The sequence below is a fragment of the Panthera uncia genome, chromosome B4 (genome assembly GCF_023721935.1).
Source record: "Panthera uncia isolate 11264 chromosome B4, Puncia_PCG_1.0, whole genome shotgun sequence".
NCBI classification, from domain to species: Eukaryota; Metazoa; Chordata; class Mammalia; order Carnivora; family Felidae; genus Panthera; species Panthera uncia.
Genome location: NC_064809.1, coordinates 58,212,211 through 58,230,487, shown reverse-complemented (window position 1 = coordinate 58,230,487; position 18,277 = coordinate 58,212,211). Strand labels below are relative to the sequence as shown.

The window sequence follows — 18,277 nt, the reverse complement described above, 5'->3', positions numbered from 1 at the left end:
CAATGTTAATTGGTACAGCCACTGTGGAAAACAGTATGGAGGTTCCTCAAGAAATTAAAAATAAAAATACCATATAATCCAATCATTGCACCAGTGGGTATTTACCCAATGAAAATTAAAACACTAATTCAAAAAGATATATGCAATATATGCCCCCTTACTTTTATTGCAGCATTATTTACAGTAGCCATGATGTGGAAGCAACCTAAGTGTCCATTGATAGATGAATAGATACAAAGATGTGGTGTATGTATGTGTACACACACACACACACACACACACACACACGAATATTACACAGCCATAAAAAAGAATGAGATTGTGCCATTTGCAACAGCATGGATGGACTTAGCATTATGCCAAGTGAAATAGGTTGGACTGAGAAAGATAAAAACCACATGATTTCATTCATATGTGGGATCTAAAATAAAACCAATGAACACGCAAACAAAAAGCAGAATCAGATCTGTAAGTACAGAGAATAAACTGAGGGAGAAAGAGGGGATGGGCAAGATGGATGAAGGATAGGAGATCTAGGTTTCCAGTTAGGGAAGGAATAAGCCACCAGAATAAAACGCACAGTACAGGGGATATAGTCAATGATAATGTAATAGTGTGGTGTGGTGACAGATGGTAGCTACACTGGGTATCATAATATAGAGAGAAGTTGAATCGCTATGTTGCACACGTAAACTGATGTAACATTGTGTGTCAACTATCCTCAAATTAAAAAAAATTAAAAAACAGACTTCAGGATATATATTTAGGTGTAAAACATCTAGTGTGTTTACTTTTACCAAATAATGCCAGTTGTTTTCCAAAGACCGAGTGACACTCCCTCCAGCAATATATGAGAGTTCCTTATCGTCATAACTGCTGGTTTTTTCGCTTTTCCATTTCTGACAATTGGGTGCATTGACACATTTTCTCTGTTGTGATTTTGCTGGCATTACTCATGAGGTTGAGCATATTTTCATATGCTTATTGGCCATTTCACTTCCACTTCCATTTTAGATTAGGTTAAATTTTGTATGGGCAAGTTAGGTCCTACCAATCCATGTATACCTACTACTGAGGCTAAAAATATTAAAAAAAAATTTTTTTTAGTATTTATTTATTTTTGAGAGAGAGACAGAGTGCGAGCAGGAGAGGGCAGAGAGAGAGGGAGACACAGAATCTGAAGACACAGACTCTCCAGGCTCTGAGCTGTCAGCACAGAGCCCAACGCAGGGCTCGAACTCACGGACTGAGAGATCATGACCTGAGCCGAAGTTGGACACTTAACTGACTGAGCCACCCAGGCGCCCCAAGGATAAAAATATTTTTGACTGCAAGTCATGATTATCCTATCCTATAAGTTCAAACTTGCATACAATCTTTTCATCTGTTATTTCTTTTTCTCTTACTTTTTTGTATTGGTAAGATTTTTCCAGTATAATGTTGAAAAGATAATGTCTTGCTATCCTTGTCTTGCTTCTGATCTTTAAGGGAATAATTTTAATATTTCACTGTTGAACATAATGTTTATTATCCATTTGTTTTGTAGATACCCTTTATCAATTATAGAAATCCCCTTCTATTTCTAGTTTGCTAATTTTTACCATGAATGGTTATTGGCTTTAATTAAATACAGTGTAAGCATTTATCAAGATTATGTTCTTTTTCTGTAATCTTAATCTGCTAATTTTTAAAAAGTTTTCATTGAAGTTCTAGTTACTTAACATATAGTGTAATGTTAGTTTCAGGTGCACGATATAGTGATTCGACACTTCCATACATCAGCCAGTGCTCATCACAAGTGCACTCCTTCATCCCCATCACCTATTTCACCCATCCTCCCCTAATCTGCTAATTTTTAAAAAACATGTTTATTTTTATTTATCTTGAGAGAGAAAGAGAGCACAAGGGGGAGGGGCAGAAAGAGAGGAGAATCCCAAGAGAGAGAGAGAGAGAATCCCAAGCAGGCTCCCTGCTGTCAGTGCAGACCCCGCTGCGGGGCTTGTGGGGTTCGATCTCATGAACCATGAGATCATGACCTGAGCCGAAATCAAGAGTCGAATGCTTAATTGACTGAGCCACTCAGGCACTGCTAATTTTAATAGCATGACTCATAAATAAAGCTTCTACCATAGTAACCTTGCATTCTAAAATAAATATATCTTGGTGATAATTTTTACATTGCTAGATCCAGTTTGCTAATATTTTGTTTCGGATTTAACATCTATGTTGTCAGTGAGACTGGCCTGTAATTTTCCTTCCTTGTACTGTTCCTGTCAAGTGTCAGTAGCAAGGTTAGACTGATATCATAATAAAGTGAGTTGCAAGATCTAATCCTTTCTGTGCATATGATTAGATATCTATTCCATAAATGTTTTTAAAAATATTTTTTATAGTTTATTTATTTATTTTGAGAGAGAGAGCGAGCATGAGTGAGACGGAGGCAGAGAGAGAAGGATAGAGAGAGAATTCCAAGCAGGCGCCACGCTGTCAGCATGGATCCTGATGTGGGGCTTGAACTCACAAACCATGAGATCATGACCTGAGCTGAGGTCAGGCACTTAACTGACTGAGCCCTATTCTGTAAATGTTTGACAAAGCTTATCTGTGAATCTGCCTGGGCCTTGGATTTAGTTTGTGGGAAGATTTTAACTACTGATTCAATTTCTTTAATGGATATAAATTAATTCAAATTTTCTATTTTGGGTCAGTTTGTTTTATTTTTCTGGCCATATGCTTTAGTTTTCAAATTTATTGGCCTAAATTTATTGATATTCTTTCATTATCTTTTAACATTTCTTCTATTTCTTTAGCTTCAGACCCCTTTTTTATTCCTGATATTGTTTACTTGTGTTAAATTTTTCTTTTGCCCCTTTTGATTTCACTATTTGTGTTGTATACTTCTGTGGGTTCTGACAAATGCACAATGTCATGTGTCATCTTACCAGCATTGCACATATTTTGATCATCCTTTTTAGTGAATCCATTTTTGGCTTTGTTGAGCTTTTGGTTTGTTATTTTGTTATATTTATTCTGCTATAACCTTTTATGTTTCAGATTTTAAAAAATTTAACGGTATAATTTCCTTCTAAGGAACTGCATTCCACAAATTTTGACAAATGCCATTTATATTATTGTTCAATATTAGATATTTTAAAATTTCCATTATGACTTCTTCTTTCTCCCAGAATTACTTGGAAATGAGTTCTTAAATTTCCAAATGTCTAGACAAAATTTATCCCTTTTTGTTATTGAATTCTTAATTAATTAACTCGTGGCAAGAGAACGTGGTTCTGATGCCATCAGTTATCCAAAATTTGTTGAGACTTGCTTTTTGGCCCATTATATACCATCAGGTTTTGTAAATGTTTTATGTGGGCTTGAGAAGAATGTGAACAGGCATAGGGTTCCTTGTATATGGGTAGTAAGTCAAGCTTATTGTGTTTAAAATTTTTCTTAATGTTTATTTTTGAGAGACAGAGAAAGACAGAGTGTGAGTGGGGGAAGGGCAGAGAGCAAGAGGGAGACACAGAATCCAAAGCAAGCTCCAGGTTCGGGGCTGTCAGCACAGAGCCACTGCAGGGCTTGAACTCACGCACCATGAGATCATGACCTGAGCTGAAGTCGGACGCTTAACCAACCCAGCCACCCAGGTGCCCCAAGCTTCTTGTGTTTGAATCATTTATCTACTTACTAATATTTTTGTTTTCTTGACATATCTGTAATTGAGAGAGATTTGTTGACATTTCCACTACAATAGTAGGTTTATGAATTTTTTCCTGTAGTTTTATTAATTTTTACTTTGTATGTTTTAAGGCTATTTTTGTTTGCTTGGTTTTCTTCCACTTAACTTTTTAAAAAAATTTGTGTATAGTTGACATGTTTTAAAAACTAATGTTTATGTGTTTATTTTGAGGGAGAGAGAGAGAGAGTACATGCACACAAGCAGGAGAGGACAGAGAGAGAAGGAGAGAGAGAATCCCAAGCAGACTCTGTAGTGTCAGTGCAGAGCCTGATGTGGGGCTTGAACTCACAAACCATGAGATCATGACCTGAGCCGAAATCAAGAGTCAGACACTTAACCAACTGAGCCACCCAGGTGCCCCTAGTTGACATGTTTTAAGGCTATTTTTTTTGATGCCTATAAATTTAAAATTAGTTTTTTCTGGGAAAACACCTTTTATCGGTTGAAAGATATTTTCTCCCACTTCTGATGATAATATTTCATGTCTTCAGGCTTCCGTTGGTACTGTTGAAAAGTTTGCTGTCTGTTGAATAGTGGTGCTTTAATTCTGAAACTGATTAAGTGTATGTTAAAATTTATGATTGCTTCAATATTTGTTAATTTCCTTTTCATGTTTTCCCTACCTGGGACTTTGTGCTGAATTGGAATAATTTTTTTAGACTCATATAAGTCTCTCTTTAAATATGTCTTATCTGCAGTCCACCTACTGAGTTTGTAACTTCAGTCATTATATTTTTTCATACTTGCAGTTTGATTTTTAAAACAATCCTTTTGGTCATTTTTGATCATCTTTTGTTGCTTGCTAATTTTTGTGATTCCATATGGCTATTTTTTAGACTGTGTATAATAATTCCAGGATCAGAATACCTTGGGTATTTTTTTATGATTCTCACTCATGTTGCCTGTTTCCTCATATATTTGATCATCTTTGATTATGAGCTCATACCTTTTTTTTAATAGACTTTTTTAGAGAAGTTTTAGATTTAGAGAAAAACTGTGCACAGAGTACAGTAAATTCCCATATACTTCCCCCATGGTCATATTATCATTAATATGGCACATTTATTCTTCGATAAGCCAATATGGATACATTACTATTAATTAAAGCCCATAAGTTTACTTTAGGTTTTACTATTTATGTTGTAAAATTCTATGGCTTTTGACAAATGCATAACGTCACACATGGTATCACACAGAACAGCTTCACTGCCCTAAAAATCCTCTGTGCTCCACCTGTTTGTTCTTCCCTTGTGAAACCCCGAGTCCGGGAAACCACCGATCTCTTTACTGTCTTTATTTTTTTGCCTTCTCCAGAATGTCGTATGGTTGGAATCGCACAACATACAGTTTTTGGAGACTGGCTTCTTTCATTTAGCAGTACACATTTGAGGTTCTTTTATGCCCTTTTGTAACTTGCTAGCTCATTTCTTTTTATCACTGAATAACACCCCATTGTTGGATTGACAACAGTTTATCCATTCACCTATTGAAGGACATCTTGGTTGCTTCCAGTTTGGGGCAGTTACGAATCATGCTGCTGTCAACATTCGAGTGTGGGATTTGAGCTCTTATGTTTTTGACTTTGGGCATGGGGGTTGAAATTGGGCATATTTTTCTCCTGAGTATTTGTATTTGTGATTGCCTTGGCCTGATGCCAGGGGTCGCTGCTGGCCTGAGACCACGATGCTTTCTTCTCCTACATCTGTCTGAAGGCAGGAGTCTCAGGTTTAGTTCCCCGAATTTGACACTTGCTTAGAACTGACTTCATCTGTGTTGCTAGCATTCGCATTTACCTTCAGGAAACCTTATCATGTTGCCTTGAAGCTTAGAGTTCTGATTTGGTTTCAGGTTACTTTTTTTCTTTTCTTTTCTTCGTTTCTTTTTTTTTTTTTTTTTTTCCCAGTAGATGGAAGATGGGGTTTTGGAGTTCTCCTTTGTTTTCTGTGAGCACAGAAATGTACTTCAAATAGGTTCTTTATCTAGGATGTAGCTGTTTTGTAATAGGAGGGTCGTTTGCAGTTTTAAATTTGCGACTCTTGCAGGAGTCCATGGGAATGTGTTTACTTAGATATTTAGTAATTTAAAAAATTTATTATGAACTTATATCCTATGGAACTTTATATGTGTAATTCCTCTGAGGGTTATGTTTAATCTAGAGAAAATTTCATTTGCTTCTGTGAGGCACTTTAGGTTGCTTTATTTTTTGTAACTGTATTAAACAATCTTTTTGGCTTTGGACCTTTGAGGGCCCTTTAATAGTGGGAATTCTAGTCACAAATGTTTTTTTTTTATAACTTTTTAAAATGTTTTATTTATTTTTGAGACAGAGAGAGACAGAGCATGAGCAGGGGAAGGGCAGAGAGAGAGGGAGACACAGAATCTGAAATAGGCTCCAGGCTCTGAGCTGTCAGCACAGAGCCAGATGCAGGGCTCAAACTCACAAACTGTGAGATCATGACCTGAGCTGAAGTCAGATGCCCAACCTACTGAGCCACTCAGGTGCCCCTCTAGTCACAAATCTTAAGTGAAAATGGGCTTGTCTTTGTATGCAGGAGCTCAGGAGAATTCTTTTTTGTTTTTTGGCTTTGACCAAGCCAAGGCCAAGTCAGGTATCCCTTTGTTCTTCTTTGGGCCACATCTTTTCCTGGTTTATTATTCTGGATATCTCCTCTAAGGATTCCTGGTTTGAAGGCAGGGTCTCTAATCAGAACTCCTGTCTTCCTTGGGATTCAGGCTTTGTTTGCTTTCCATTGTGTGAGTGAGACATATTTAAACTCAGTCTCCAGGTTATAAGATATGGACAGATGCCCTGAGGGCCAGTCCTGTTTGAATCCAGTGGTTGACTACTGCTTGGAAATTTTGATGAATTTTTATGTTTTCTGGCCTCTATTTACTTCCTTTTTTAAATTTTTACTAAAAAAGGATTTTTTTTTCCAAAATGGGATATTTAAAAGGTTTTATCTATCACTTTTAGATGTTGTACTTGGAGGGGTTTCTCCACACTTCTACTTTGTCATATTGGACAGTTCTTAAGTTTTCTTTAAACTCTTCAAACTCTTCTTTATTTTGAGCCCATGAATTTGTCCTTTTAATATCTGTTTACTGATGTAGGTTTGAGGCAATGTGGACCATATCTGAACTGTCTCTGTTGGATTACTGTTGTGCCTCTCTAGAGCAAAATCCTTCTTTTGAACATTCTGCTTAAAGTGTAATTTCAATTTCTTCCCCATCATGCCTATGTAAGCCTTTGTACACACCTAAACTTCTCATTTCCCTCCTTGAAATTCAATATCCGCAATCAGAACTAATGTTCAAGATATGGCTCTTGTCCTCAAAGAACGAACGTGTACCAAACAGTGTGACAAAATGCATGATTAAATACTGAACTGTGTTTGTAAAAATGAGGGAGGAGTCACCGTGGGCCTGAGGACTTGGAGAAAGCTACACTATTTTGAAGGGTTGGGAACACTTAATTAGCTAATAGATTAAAGAATAGTAGCAAGAGAAGCAGAGTTCAACAGGAATAAGTGGTCTGTATTTGAAGTGTCTGGAAACCGGGAGCCTCTGAAACTTCTTGGGTTCGGAGGTGAGTATACTATCTTGGAAAGTTTAGTCTGGCAGAACAAGAGACTAAAGGTGGGGACCAAGTAGGAGCCTCTTGCTTACATTGGGGTGTGAGGTTATACAGGTATGAACTAGGGCAGCAGGGGTAGAAATATATATACATAGGTGGGTAGATTGCAAAGACAGGAGAGTTTTGCATTTATAATAGCCTAATACAAGGAGAAAAAAGTGAGAAACTACAAAGTTACTAACATACACAGCCAAATAAGCTATGCTTTGCAATGAACCAACTGCCAAAGCTCGTGACAATTTATTGTCAACAGGGTGAAATATGTCACAATATCAATGGAAACAGCCAGTAGCAGGCAGCATGCACTCTAGCAGGCCAAAACAGATAATAATCCTTTGTTGTTCAGTAAATCTTTACAAAGGGTCTAAACACAGAATGATTAGCATTGTTTTAAAATGGCTCATAAGGGTCTTTGTGCCTGCTTAGATATCAGAAGACCAGATAACATTAATGTGATTCTTTATTTTTAAATGTGGTTCTTCATCTTAGTAATAAAACATGTTTCTTATAACATAACATGAAAGGTTTTTTTTTTCTTAATGGTAAGACACCTTTACCTTGGGCAAGAAATGTGAATTGACAATCCATCTACTAATACTAACAAATCTCAGCATATGATCCCAAACTCTCCTATTATTGTAGTTGATTCTCTTATAAATAGGGCAGAGGATGGGGTGGATTTGGTCGTTAGCAGCTATGAGTTTTATTACCTGTTGTATGTTATAGTTTCTTTTATTAAACTTATTTTCCAGGGCATTAGAAGACTATACTCTCCTTGTTGAAAGATTAAAGGCTAGAATAGAACAAGTTGCCAAATATCAGTAGTATTACTAATTCATCACATTCAAATATGTGTCGAATTCTAAACATAGGAAAGAGGGATTAATTCAGAAAAACATATTCAAAGGGGTTAAGTCAGGATTGCCCTTCACATCCATGCATTCTAGATTTATATCTGCCCATTTAATTTCATAATTTTCTATTCTTTTAATGGATGTGTAATGTGAAGAACAGAATTAACTGAAAAATATCCTTGGATTTCCAAACAACAAGCTGGCTGGACTGTTTTGGAGGTCTCAGAGTAGGGAGTGTGGGAGGCAGTGTCTTCTCTTTTGAGTGTCTGCACCCAGTTCAGCTTCTGATGGGCAGAACTATGGCTCCGGTCCTCAGCCAGAACTGTCCAATTTCTATGGACTCCTAGGTGGTGTTCCTGATACATTCCTATAAACAGTGGGCGCCTAAATCCAGACAGCCTAGTGCCCAAGACGTTAGTGTGCACCTTCATTGGTAGATTTGCTCTTACACTTGCCCCATAAGAAGTTACTACAAGGTGGAGTAGGAGCAGTTGCTCAGAAATCTAGACCCATGCTGCTGTTTGGCATAGTACCCAGCCCCTACGTGGGGTGATGGAAGGATGGGGGACACGTGCCTTTCTTGCTGACACTTGGCTTGTGCTTTCCCCCTTGCCCAATGAAACTATTCTTTCTCTATGCTAAGGGATGCTATGGAGTCACCCTGGGCATGTGGTAATCACAGAGGAGTCCACGTGGTGTGAGAGACGTTATTCCTCACTTTATCTCTATGATTATTTTAAACATAAGTCCTTGAAGATTTTGCATTTCACTGGGAATGATACACACTCATTATTAAGGATTTTTGTTCTCTTAGCATCAGCTTTCCTCATAGGTATTTGAATTTTCATTTGCAGATTTATCTTAGTGAGAGAATGAATTTAAATCTTTCCTGTCTTCTCTCCTTCCTTTTTTTCCCTTCCCTCCATTGTTTTTTCTCTATTTCTCTCTGGGCACACCTTTCTCGTCTCATGGTTTTTCTATTACCTCCATATGCCATTATTCTTTAAAAGCAAAAACTGGTTTCCATTCTTTGCCTACTGCTTCTGATCTTTTTTTCTCTGATAAGCAAGAAGGCAAGGAGGCAGATCCCTCTAGAAGGATATCTTGAAAGAAAATTGTGCTTTTCCAAGTGTTAGTACTTTGATTCTGCACAGCAGGAAAATAGTTCTACATAAACTTTGTTTCTTCAACAAAACTTCTGATTGACTAACTCTTGACAAAAGCAACAGGTACAATTTCTAACCTTCATGACTTGGTACAGATGGAGTCCATGTGCTTTAGACAGAACCTTCCTACATGTCCTGCCCAATGAAGGACACTGTGACATTTGCATTAAGAACTTTTGTCCATTGATTTCGGGGCATGCTTTCCTGAATTTTCCTTTTCTGGAATTTGTTTTCTTATCTCCATTTTTTAAATTTTGCCACAGACCTTGTTGTATATTTATTTCATTTGTTTATATAACATTACATATCCTGTCTTTGCCTCTGAGCAAATGCTACTGAAGGTGATTGCTTAGGTGAGTGCCACAAAAATAAGTCCTTTCACAAGATACCCATCTGAAAATGAATTTTTGGTTTTGAGCCAAATGCTACTTTTATACATCCTCATTCCATTTGGTTATAATGCAAATTCTTAAATGTAATGCTTACATCCCCTGAGTTTGTTTCTTTGAATTACTTCTACTATAAGAGTCTTTTCCCTTCTTGTCTTTTGGCCTACATTTAAAATTAATGCTGTTTTAGGATAAACTTAGTATTTCCCTTCTTGTTATAGAGAACAGTTCCTGTCTTGCTATTTTTTTTTTTTCACTTTGCCATTTGTTCGCAATTTCATGTAAGTTGTCAGTGAGAATTCTAAGTTTTTATGTGGTTTCTTTTCCTCAGCAAGTAGCTTATAAGAATATGATAGAAGTTGATTCATTCACATTAGAGCAGATGTCATTGGACCAGGCACTAACGTTTCTGTAACGCTTGCTTGCTAAAGAGTGAGTCTAAAAGAAGGTGCTGATGGCTTTCCTTTACATTCTGTGTGTACATCCCCCTTCTCACAGCTACATCAGGGAGTGTTGTAATATGATTGTTTCTAGGGAAGCTTCTTTCACACAGCATCTCAGGTATCAGACACAGTCTCTAAGGACTCTATTATATTGCTGTTTTCATTTTCTGTACTGTGCTTTGTTATTCTGTGTCACCCTGTTGACAAAAGGGTTGCCTGTCCTTTCTATGTTTTATATCACTGGTGAGGATTATATTAAAAAGTATTATAGTATAAATACAGTATTGTAAAAAGTGTTATATATTGCTATACTGTAATGGGTTCCTGATGCATTTTTATGAAAACAACTATGAGTTTACATTGAAAAGACCTGTCATCCATTTATTCCGTTTTCCTAAATTCCCTCCAGTGCCCTCTAGTGGCACACCCTCTTTTGGTACCTTATTTATCAGAGATATAGATGGCCAAGGAGATTTGGGATGTTTTCTAGGACATCTGATTAAACATCATCAAATACTAATTAAAATGCTGTCAAATGAGTCCATATTGTATTTGTCTTGGGACAAAGGGAAAGGAAATGGGTTTGGGGTAAGGTTAGGAATATGTTTTTACCCTCTAGAAGGGAAAGTATTTGGATTTGAGTTGAAGGAAGTCTGAAGGGAAGTTATCTGCCAGTGATGGTGGACACCATCTCTTCTGCAAACTGTAGATCTTGGGCCAAGTCTTCAAGCAGCCTTACATGTCAACCAGAAGCAGAAACTGTCAACCATGACCCCATAATTGTCCAAATTAGCTTTACATCCAAGGTCAGATAAGTAGATCTAGGGTGATTTTAGGGATCTGCAACCCTCTAGAAGTCTTCCTAAATGACTGGTATATGACATTACTCTTAGATGGGAGGGAGAAAAATGCCATCCCACAGTGAGGTTATCATTCTGTTGTCTGAGGAAGGTGACATATATTATGAAGGGCTTTAAACTAAATTATAATAAAAAATATTGATTATTAGATTTTTTTCCCCATGCTTTGGAAGAATCTGGGAAGGGAGAAGGAAGGCATTTGACTTCTGAAGTTGGGAGGATGGTGACTGGTAAATGATGCCACTGATTCAGTTGAATAATGGTTACAGGAAGAGAAGGCTAGGGATACAGATGGTGAGCAGAATGCTTTGCAGTCTTGCTGACTTGACAACATTGCTGAGGAAGGACATCCTGTAACTTCACTGGGGTGGGAACAAAGAGAAGACATGCACTGAGCTATTTTAATAATGCAGCTGCAGATGCAGGCAGTTCTACATAGTAGGATTTGGAAGGTTGTTGTTGTTGTTGTTGTTGTTGTTGTTGTTTTACAAGCATGATTGCCCTTGTGGAAATTAAGGAGCCAGATTCCCATTAACTGGTGCCAATATTTAACTCATCATATAGTTCATATAAAATTATTTCCCTTTATGATTTTTGCTATTGATATAAAAGCATTTCCTTGACTGATGCAAGATAAATTTTGGGGGTTAGCTCTATTCAGAACCAGTATTTGTTTAAGTATTTGCTCTTTGAGTGTCTGCCTAGAACCTTGCTCTCCATTCAATTTCTAGACTCTTCTAGAAATGTCTAGATCCTTCTAGACTATTCTTGCTATATTGTTTCTGAACCTACTGCTTTATGTTACAGTGTATGCTATGCAATTAAAAATCTACCTTCCTCTATAAAATCACTGAATTAAGCAGTTTCCCATATCCCATTAGAGGAAATAAATTCAAATTCTTCTAGATGATAGGAAATAATTATAGTAAAGTGCAAATACTTTTGGAGAGCCATTTTTATTTTTCATCACTGTTGCCAAAAGGGTAATTGGGGTATCTACTATGCGCATGGCTCTGTTCTTAGTGTTACGCATTTTTTTTTTCTGAGCCTACTCAGCTTTGGGGCTCTGCATAAGTTACATTTCTACCTTTTGTAGCTTACTAATATTTTGTTTACTAGAATGAAGGCAGGGATTTGTAGAGTTGGCCACTAACCTAAGATCGAAGTTATATAGGATTTAAAATGTATAATCAATTTCTGCCCTTTCTGGAGGAAAACTTTTGGAATACCTTGACTTAGAGCATTTTGGCATCAAAATTAAAAAACTCAAATGTGACTGTAATTATACAATTTCCATGTTTTTTAAATCCCCCTGATCTGCTTTGGAATCATCCAGATGTTCTCTGGGTTAATATTTTTGTTCCATTTAATTACACTGAATTATTTTCTGAAATTAAAAGGGGTTGATTTTGAATTCTCTAGTGCTGCCTCCTTTTGTTGACTGCTGGCAATTTTAAATTAAAATAATTATTCTTCATAATTCCCATACTTAGGGAGTTTAGCATTGTCCGTGTCTTCCCCCAGGCTGAACTAAAGAGCATAGATTTGTAATGTAGTACATTTTGCCTGAGATTACTTTTCTTAAAACAAGACAGCTGCTTTTCCTTCAGGTCATTGTTTGAAAAAATAGACTTAAATATACCTGCCAAAGCTTTGCCAGTATTTTCAACTGATTTTTTTTTTTTTTAATAAAGGTGACATATATCAGAAAGATCTCCTTTCCACCCTAGGAGATTTGTCATTCTTTACTCTTGTAATATCTTAATCCTAGTTTGTAGTACAAACTTGGTTGTCTTTAATTTTCTTCTCTTCCAGAAAAAAAAAGAACATGGCCTTTTAAAAATTCAATCTCCACGTTTAAGAGACAAAAGAAATTTAATTATATTTCTAGCTTTCACAATTTCAATTTCTCATCAATAGTTTTTGCTATCAAATAGAAACTCTGTCTCATTCTCTGACCTCCTGTCTTTTTCTATCTAAATGGTTTCCATTCATATCAGCAGTTGGGCTCCTTCCCTCTTCTGCACTGGCTTCACTTACATATATAGCTTGACACTTCCTCCTACAACTTTTTAGGATTTACTTAGTGACGTCTTATAGACAGTCTCTCTCGCATTCTTTTTTCTCTTTTATTTACCTGTGGTGGAGGTTGGACTGCTTTCCTTTCCCTCCTAGCACCTATCTATTCGAGGATAGATAGATAGGTGATACCATCCTACAATCCAACAGCAACCTTGTGAATGCTTCTGTTCCCTATCCGTTACTTTCTGCAATTATAATACTATTGAGTGAAAGAGATAAGGTGGTCAGAAAGGTAGAAAGTAATCTTGAAGAATATCGTGGCATGATAAAGAAAAGAGAGTGGGGTTTAAAGAAAATGGTAGTGAACTACAGAATCAAATGCTAAAGAAAGTTTTGGTAATTATGAGTCATTGGCACACAAAGCAATTTTAGTACAGTGTGGTAGAGAGTATTCTTTTCTTTAAAAAAAATTTTTTTTTTAAGTTTATTTATTTATTTAGAGAGAGAGCAAGCAGGAGAGGGGCAGAGAGAGATGGAGAGAAAGAGAATTCCAAGCAGGCCCCACACCATCAGCATGGAGCCTGATGTGGGGCTTGAACCCCTGAACCGTGAGATGGTGACCTGAGCCGAAACCAAGAGTCTGGAGCTTAATGGACTGAGCTACCCAGGCGTCCCTTATTTTGGAAATGTAGTAGGGGCCATAATCTGAGATGCATGACTTCTTCCAAGGTTGGGCATATCACTTAAAAATGGTAGTTTAGCCTCAACTTAGCCATATTTTTAAAGAGGTGAGAATGAATCAGTAGAGAGTAGAAACTGCTCACACACAGGAAACAGAAATGAAGCAGGGAGAGGAGGCAGGGGAGATGGAATTTTTAAAAGCCATGCATGAGAAGTTTTGTTTTGTTTTGTTTTTTCCTCTGAGACCCAGCAGGGAAGGTAGGTTTGTAGATGGTACTGGAATTTGCAGATGGAAAAGAGGAGATGTTCATAGCCTCTGTAAAATGGTGAGAGAGGTTATTTACTAAGGTTGGCATTCAGATTGGGAACCTCCATCTTGGGCAATATTTGCCTGACAAAAGCAAAGGTGAATACAAAGTTTACTAAGGCGTGGTGATGGGTCTGCACTGGTAGAGTCACTCCCCTACTTGAAGCCTTTCATCAAAATTCCTTTTTTTAAAATGTTTATTTATTTTTGAGAGAGAGAGAGAGAGAGAGAGAGAGAGAGAGAGAGAGAGACAGCGAGTGTGGGGGAGGGGCAGAGAGAGAGGGAGACACAGAATCCAAAGCAGGCTCCAGTTTCTGAGCTGACAGCACAGTGCCTGATGTAGGGCTCAAACCCAGGAACCATGAAATCATGGCCTGAGCTGAAGTTGGATGCTTAACCAACTGAGCCACCCAGGCACCCCATCATCAGAATTCTTTGACCAGCACACAAAGGTTTGTCTGTTTGTTTGTTTCTTTTCTTTCTTGGTTTGCATTAATTTTGTGATTTGTCATGGAGACGGCTTTGGACAACAGCTGGAGACAAATGAAATTACATTGGCTGGCTTTGCATATGTTTGTCACTTCTTTTCCCTGGGTTTAGATTGGGGGTCCCCTCTAACTGTGAGAACCCAACACCATCAATATAGTCAGGAGTTCAATGTGTTGTTTGACACAAGTTGGATGTGACATTCATCCCAGTGCCATTTTGTATGTGTTGTAAATCAGGAAGGTCATCAGGCGCCACTCTACTAATTGGTCTCTCTACAGGATGCACGGACAGTTCTTGCCTTTCTCTATACACTATTCTGTGTGTTCTTTCTGCAGAGCCCTTTGGCTGCAGTGACCTCTTCACTTAACAAGTGCTCCTCTACCTCCACACATCTCTCATACTTAAATAAATTTCATCTTTCAAGACCTTGGCTTCAACTTGGCCTCCTTCATAAAGCTGTCTAAAACTATAGTTTTCCTCCCTTTCCCTCTCTGAATAGTGAATTCTGCTCAGTTCAAATCTTTATTTTCATGTTTTCCCAGTTTTCCTAATTAGACTGTACTGTTCATGTGGGAAGGACCACATATTCTATTTCTTTTCGATCTGTTCATTTTGTCTGTTACCAGGCATGTGTGAAGTCTTAATAAATGTTCACTTATTAAATTATTTGTGACATATTTTATTTTTATTTAATGATTACGAGAGTTGATATTTAAAATATGTCACTCCCTGGGGCGCCTGCGTGGCTCAGTCGGTTGGGCATCTGACTTCGGCTCAGGTCATGATCTCGTGGTTCGTGAGTTAGAGCCCCGCGTTGGGCTCTGTGCTGACAGCTCAGGGCCTGGAGCCTACTTCGAATTCTGTGTCTCCCTCTCTCTGACCCTCCCCCGTTCATTCTCTGTCTCTCTCTGTCTCAAAAATAAATAAATGTTAAAAAAAATTAAAAAAAAATAAAATAAAATATGTCACTCCCTATCTTTGTGTTTTTATTGTACTGCTACAAATAATTGTTGTCACAATGAAGTATTTTGGTGTTTTGGGACCTCTTAGGAAACTTTATTAATTTACTACTTTAGAATATTATTTTTAATTTAAATTTTCTTTTCTTTTCTTCATTTTCATGGTTTTTTACATGCTTTGCTGGCCCCAAGTCATGACTCTTAAGGATGTCATGGTAACCTGGCAGAGAATTCTTGGGTTAAAGTGTTCTTTCCTTCCATTCCTGCAGTCTTTTTTCAGCTGTTATGATATGATTCTTCACTCTTTTTTTCCCTGTAGTTTATCCCTGATGATGAAATTACACATTTTATGCCCTGGATTTTTACTATTCTTTCTCCTATAGGCAATATAAAGCAATGATATATCTGATATGTTTAGCATAAGGAAATACACTGATAACGTTATGTGTATTATCTTTTCCTTTTTAACTTAATCCTTTAATTATCAGTAATACTGTTTATCTTGTAATTTGGTGACTATTTGGAAATAGTCATTTGCATGACTCTTTCAAACCAAGGAACTTTTTATGGGATAAAAAAGTACAAAGGAAACATTTAAGAACATTTTATAATATACTCATTATTTATTACAAAGTTATATATGGGATAAAAATGCATACTTGTGTTTGTTTTAGGAATCAAGCATTTTAAGCCCAGTGCAGGATGGAACAAGGAAACCTCAGATTGACAGCAATAGGGGTAATAACTACCGGATCGTGAAGGAGGTCAGCAGATGTCCACCATTTTTATATGGGCTTATGTTTGCATGGCAAATAATTTTTGCTTGTGTATCATATTTAATACTATATCTTTTATATTTAATGCTTTTCCTCTTTTTCAAGATTTTGATTAGACTAAGTAAACTCTGTGTACAGAATAAAAAGTGTCGGAATCAACATCAACGATTACTGAAAAATATGGGAGCCCATTCGGTGGTGTTGGATCTTCTGCAGATACCCTATGAAAAGGTTAGTTCTTAGTTACTTAAAAATTTTTTTTTAATTTTGATATGATCTGCTATCATATATAGCAGAGTTACAAGAATTTTTTTCCCTGAACTACTTGAAAGTAAGTTGCCGATCTGATCAGCCCTGAGCCCTTTAGCGTGTGCTTCCTACAGAAAGGACATTCTTCTTTCTACATAACCACACAACAACCTTCCAGGTCAGGAAAGACCATGACACTTTACTGCCACTTAAGCCTCAGTCACTGGTCACATTTTTCTCATCATCTGAAATGTGTCCTGTGTGACAAAAAGGTCCACTTGAGAAACAGGTGCTGTTTGGAGCTCCTATGACATTGACACTTTTGAAGACAGACCAGCTCTTTTGAAAACTGTTCCTTAATTTGGGCCAGCTAATGTTTCCTCATGATTAGATTCAGTTATGCATCTTTGGCAGGAACATAACAAGCGAGGCTACATTCTTCCCACCACTTCCTATCAGGAGGCACATGATTCTGATTTTGATCCCATTACTGATGGTGTTTACTTTGATCACTTGATTAAGGCGGTGTCTGCCAGGATTCTCCACTGTGAAGCACTCATTTTCCCTTGGTAATTAATAAGTATTTTTGTGGAGAGGCGCTCTGAAACTAAGCAAATACACCATTCTTCATCAAACTTTCAATTTATTTATTCACTTATTTATTTTGATCAGTATAAACTTGTGGATGCTCTTTATTCAGTAGGTTATTCTAGGCTTCTCTAATTATCTATTTGATTCTCAAATTGTCCCCAGTCTGCCCACTGGGACTCCTCTGAATTAGCTTCTCTGTCCTCTAACATGCCACATCATTCTTTGAATAGTTTCTTGCTTTTTGCACCTTAAAACGTTCCAAGGTCACCTTGCATTTTTCTTGTTCCAGCTCTGGAGTCGGCCATTTCTTTAAGTGGCCCCGCTTCTGTTTGGGGAAGTATGTGTTTAGAAGCAAAGTTCTGAAAATTAAGTGTACTTACTGCTTTTGGGGTCTTGTCCTTCTAGGCTCTCTAAATAGACAAATCCAGGGAACATACGTGTGTATTGAAACAGTTACCCATGTCAATACTTTATAATAGCTAATCTTCCATCACTGCTATTGCCTACTACTCCATGTGGACACCCTCCGCACCTCAGGCTCTGACAACCCCCCACGCCAGGGTGGATGCCCCTTTATCTCTCAAGCACCACCGTGCCCTGCCAGGCCTTTCCTGGTGCATATGTTCTCCTGACTTGGACTTTCACTCCTTATGTAGGCTTGCTTCCCTATTCAGCTTACTTTTTAACAGGTAAGCTTATAAATTCTATCATTCCTTGGGTGGCATAATTCATTCAATGCATAGAATGCAATACAAGATTTATTGAAAGGCAACAAAAGGTATTAAATCCTCAGCATTTATTATCCAAATTATTTCATCTTTGATATTGTAACATGGGCATTGGACATGTCATCAAGTCCCTTTTTCTAATAACATATCTGTAGCATTCAGTATTTTACTACTATGTTATGTTTATAGATTGATTTGTTCAGTTTTAAGAGCTGCCTTGTTCAGAAACATAAAAAGAATAAGATGAGAGTTTCAAAGAAATGTCAGATACGGTAGTTCTGGCTCTGGTGTTCTATGCTGGCCAGCTTTTCAGTGGGAATTGGGTATTCCTGTGTCTGAAGTCTCTTTGATGTCTTTCATCTATCCCTGGATTACACAAGTGAAGGA

At 37.3% G+C, this 18,277-nt stretch overlaps 1 protein-coding gene across 2 annotated transcripts in view; it reads left to right on the top strand.

The window, feature by feature from the left end:
- The window catches only part of ITPR2 (inositol 1,4,5-trisphosphate receptor type 2), a 490,724-nt gene that overhangs the window by 196,767 nt on the left and 275,680 nt on the right, over positions 1-18,277 (top strand). For both annotated transcript variants that reach the window (XM_049627177.1, XM_049627176.1), the window contains exons 27-28: positions 16,221-16,310; positions 16,428-16,553. In XM_049627177.1, coding sequence (XP_049483134.1) covers positions 16,221-16,310; positions 16,428-16,553 — 216 coding nt within the window. The remainder of the gene's footprint in view (positions 1-16,220; positions 16,311-16,427; positions 16,554-18,277) is intronic.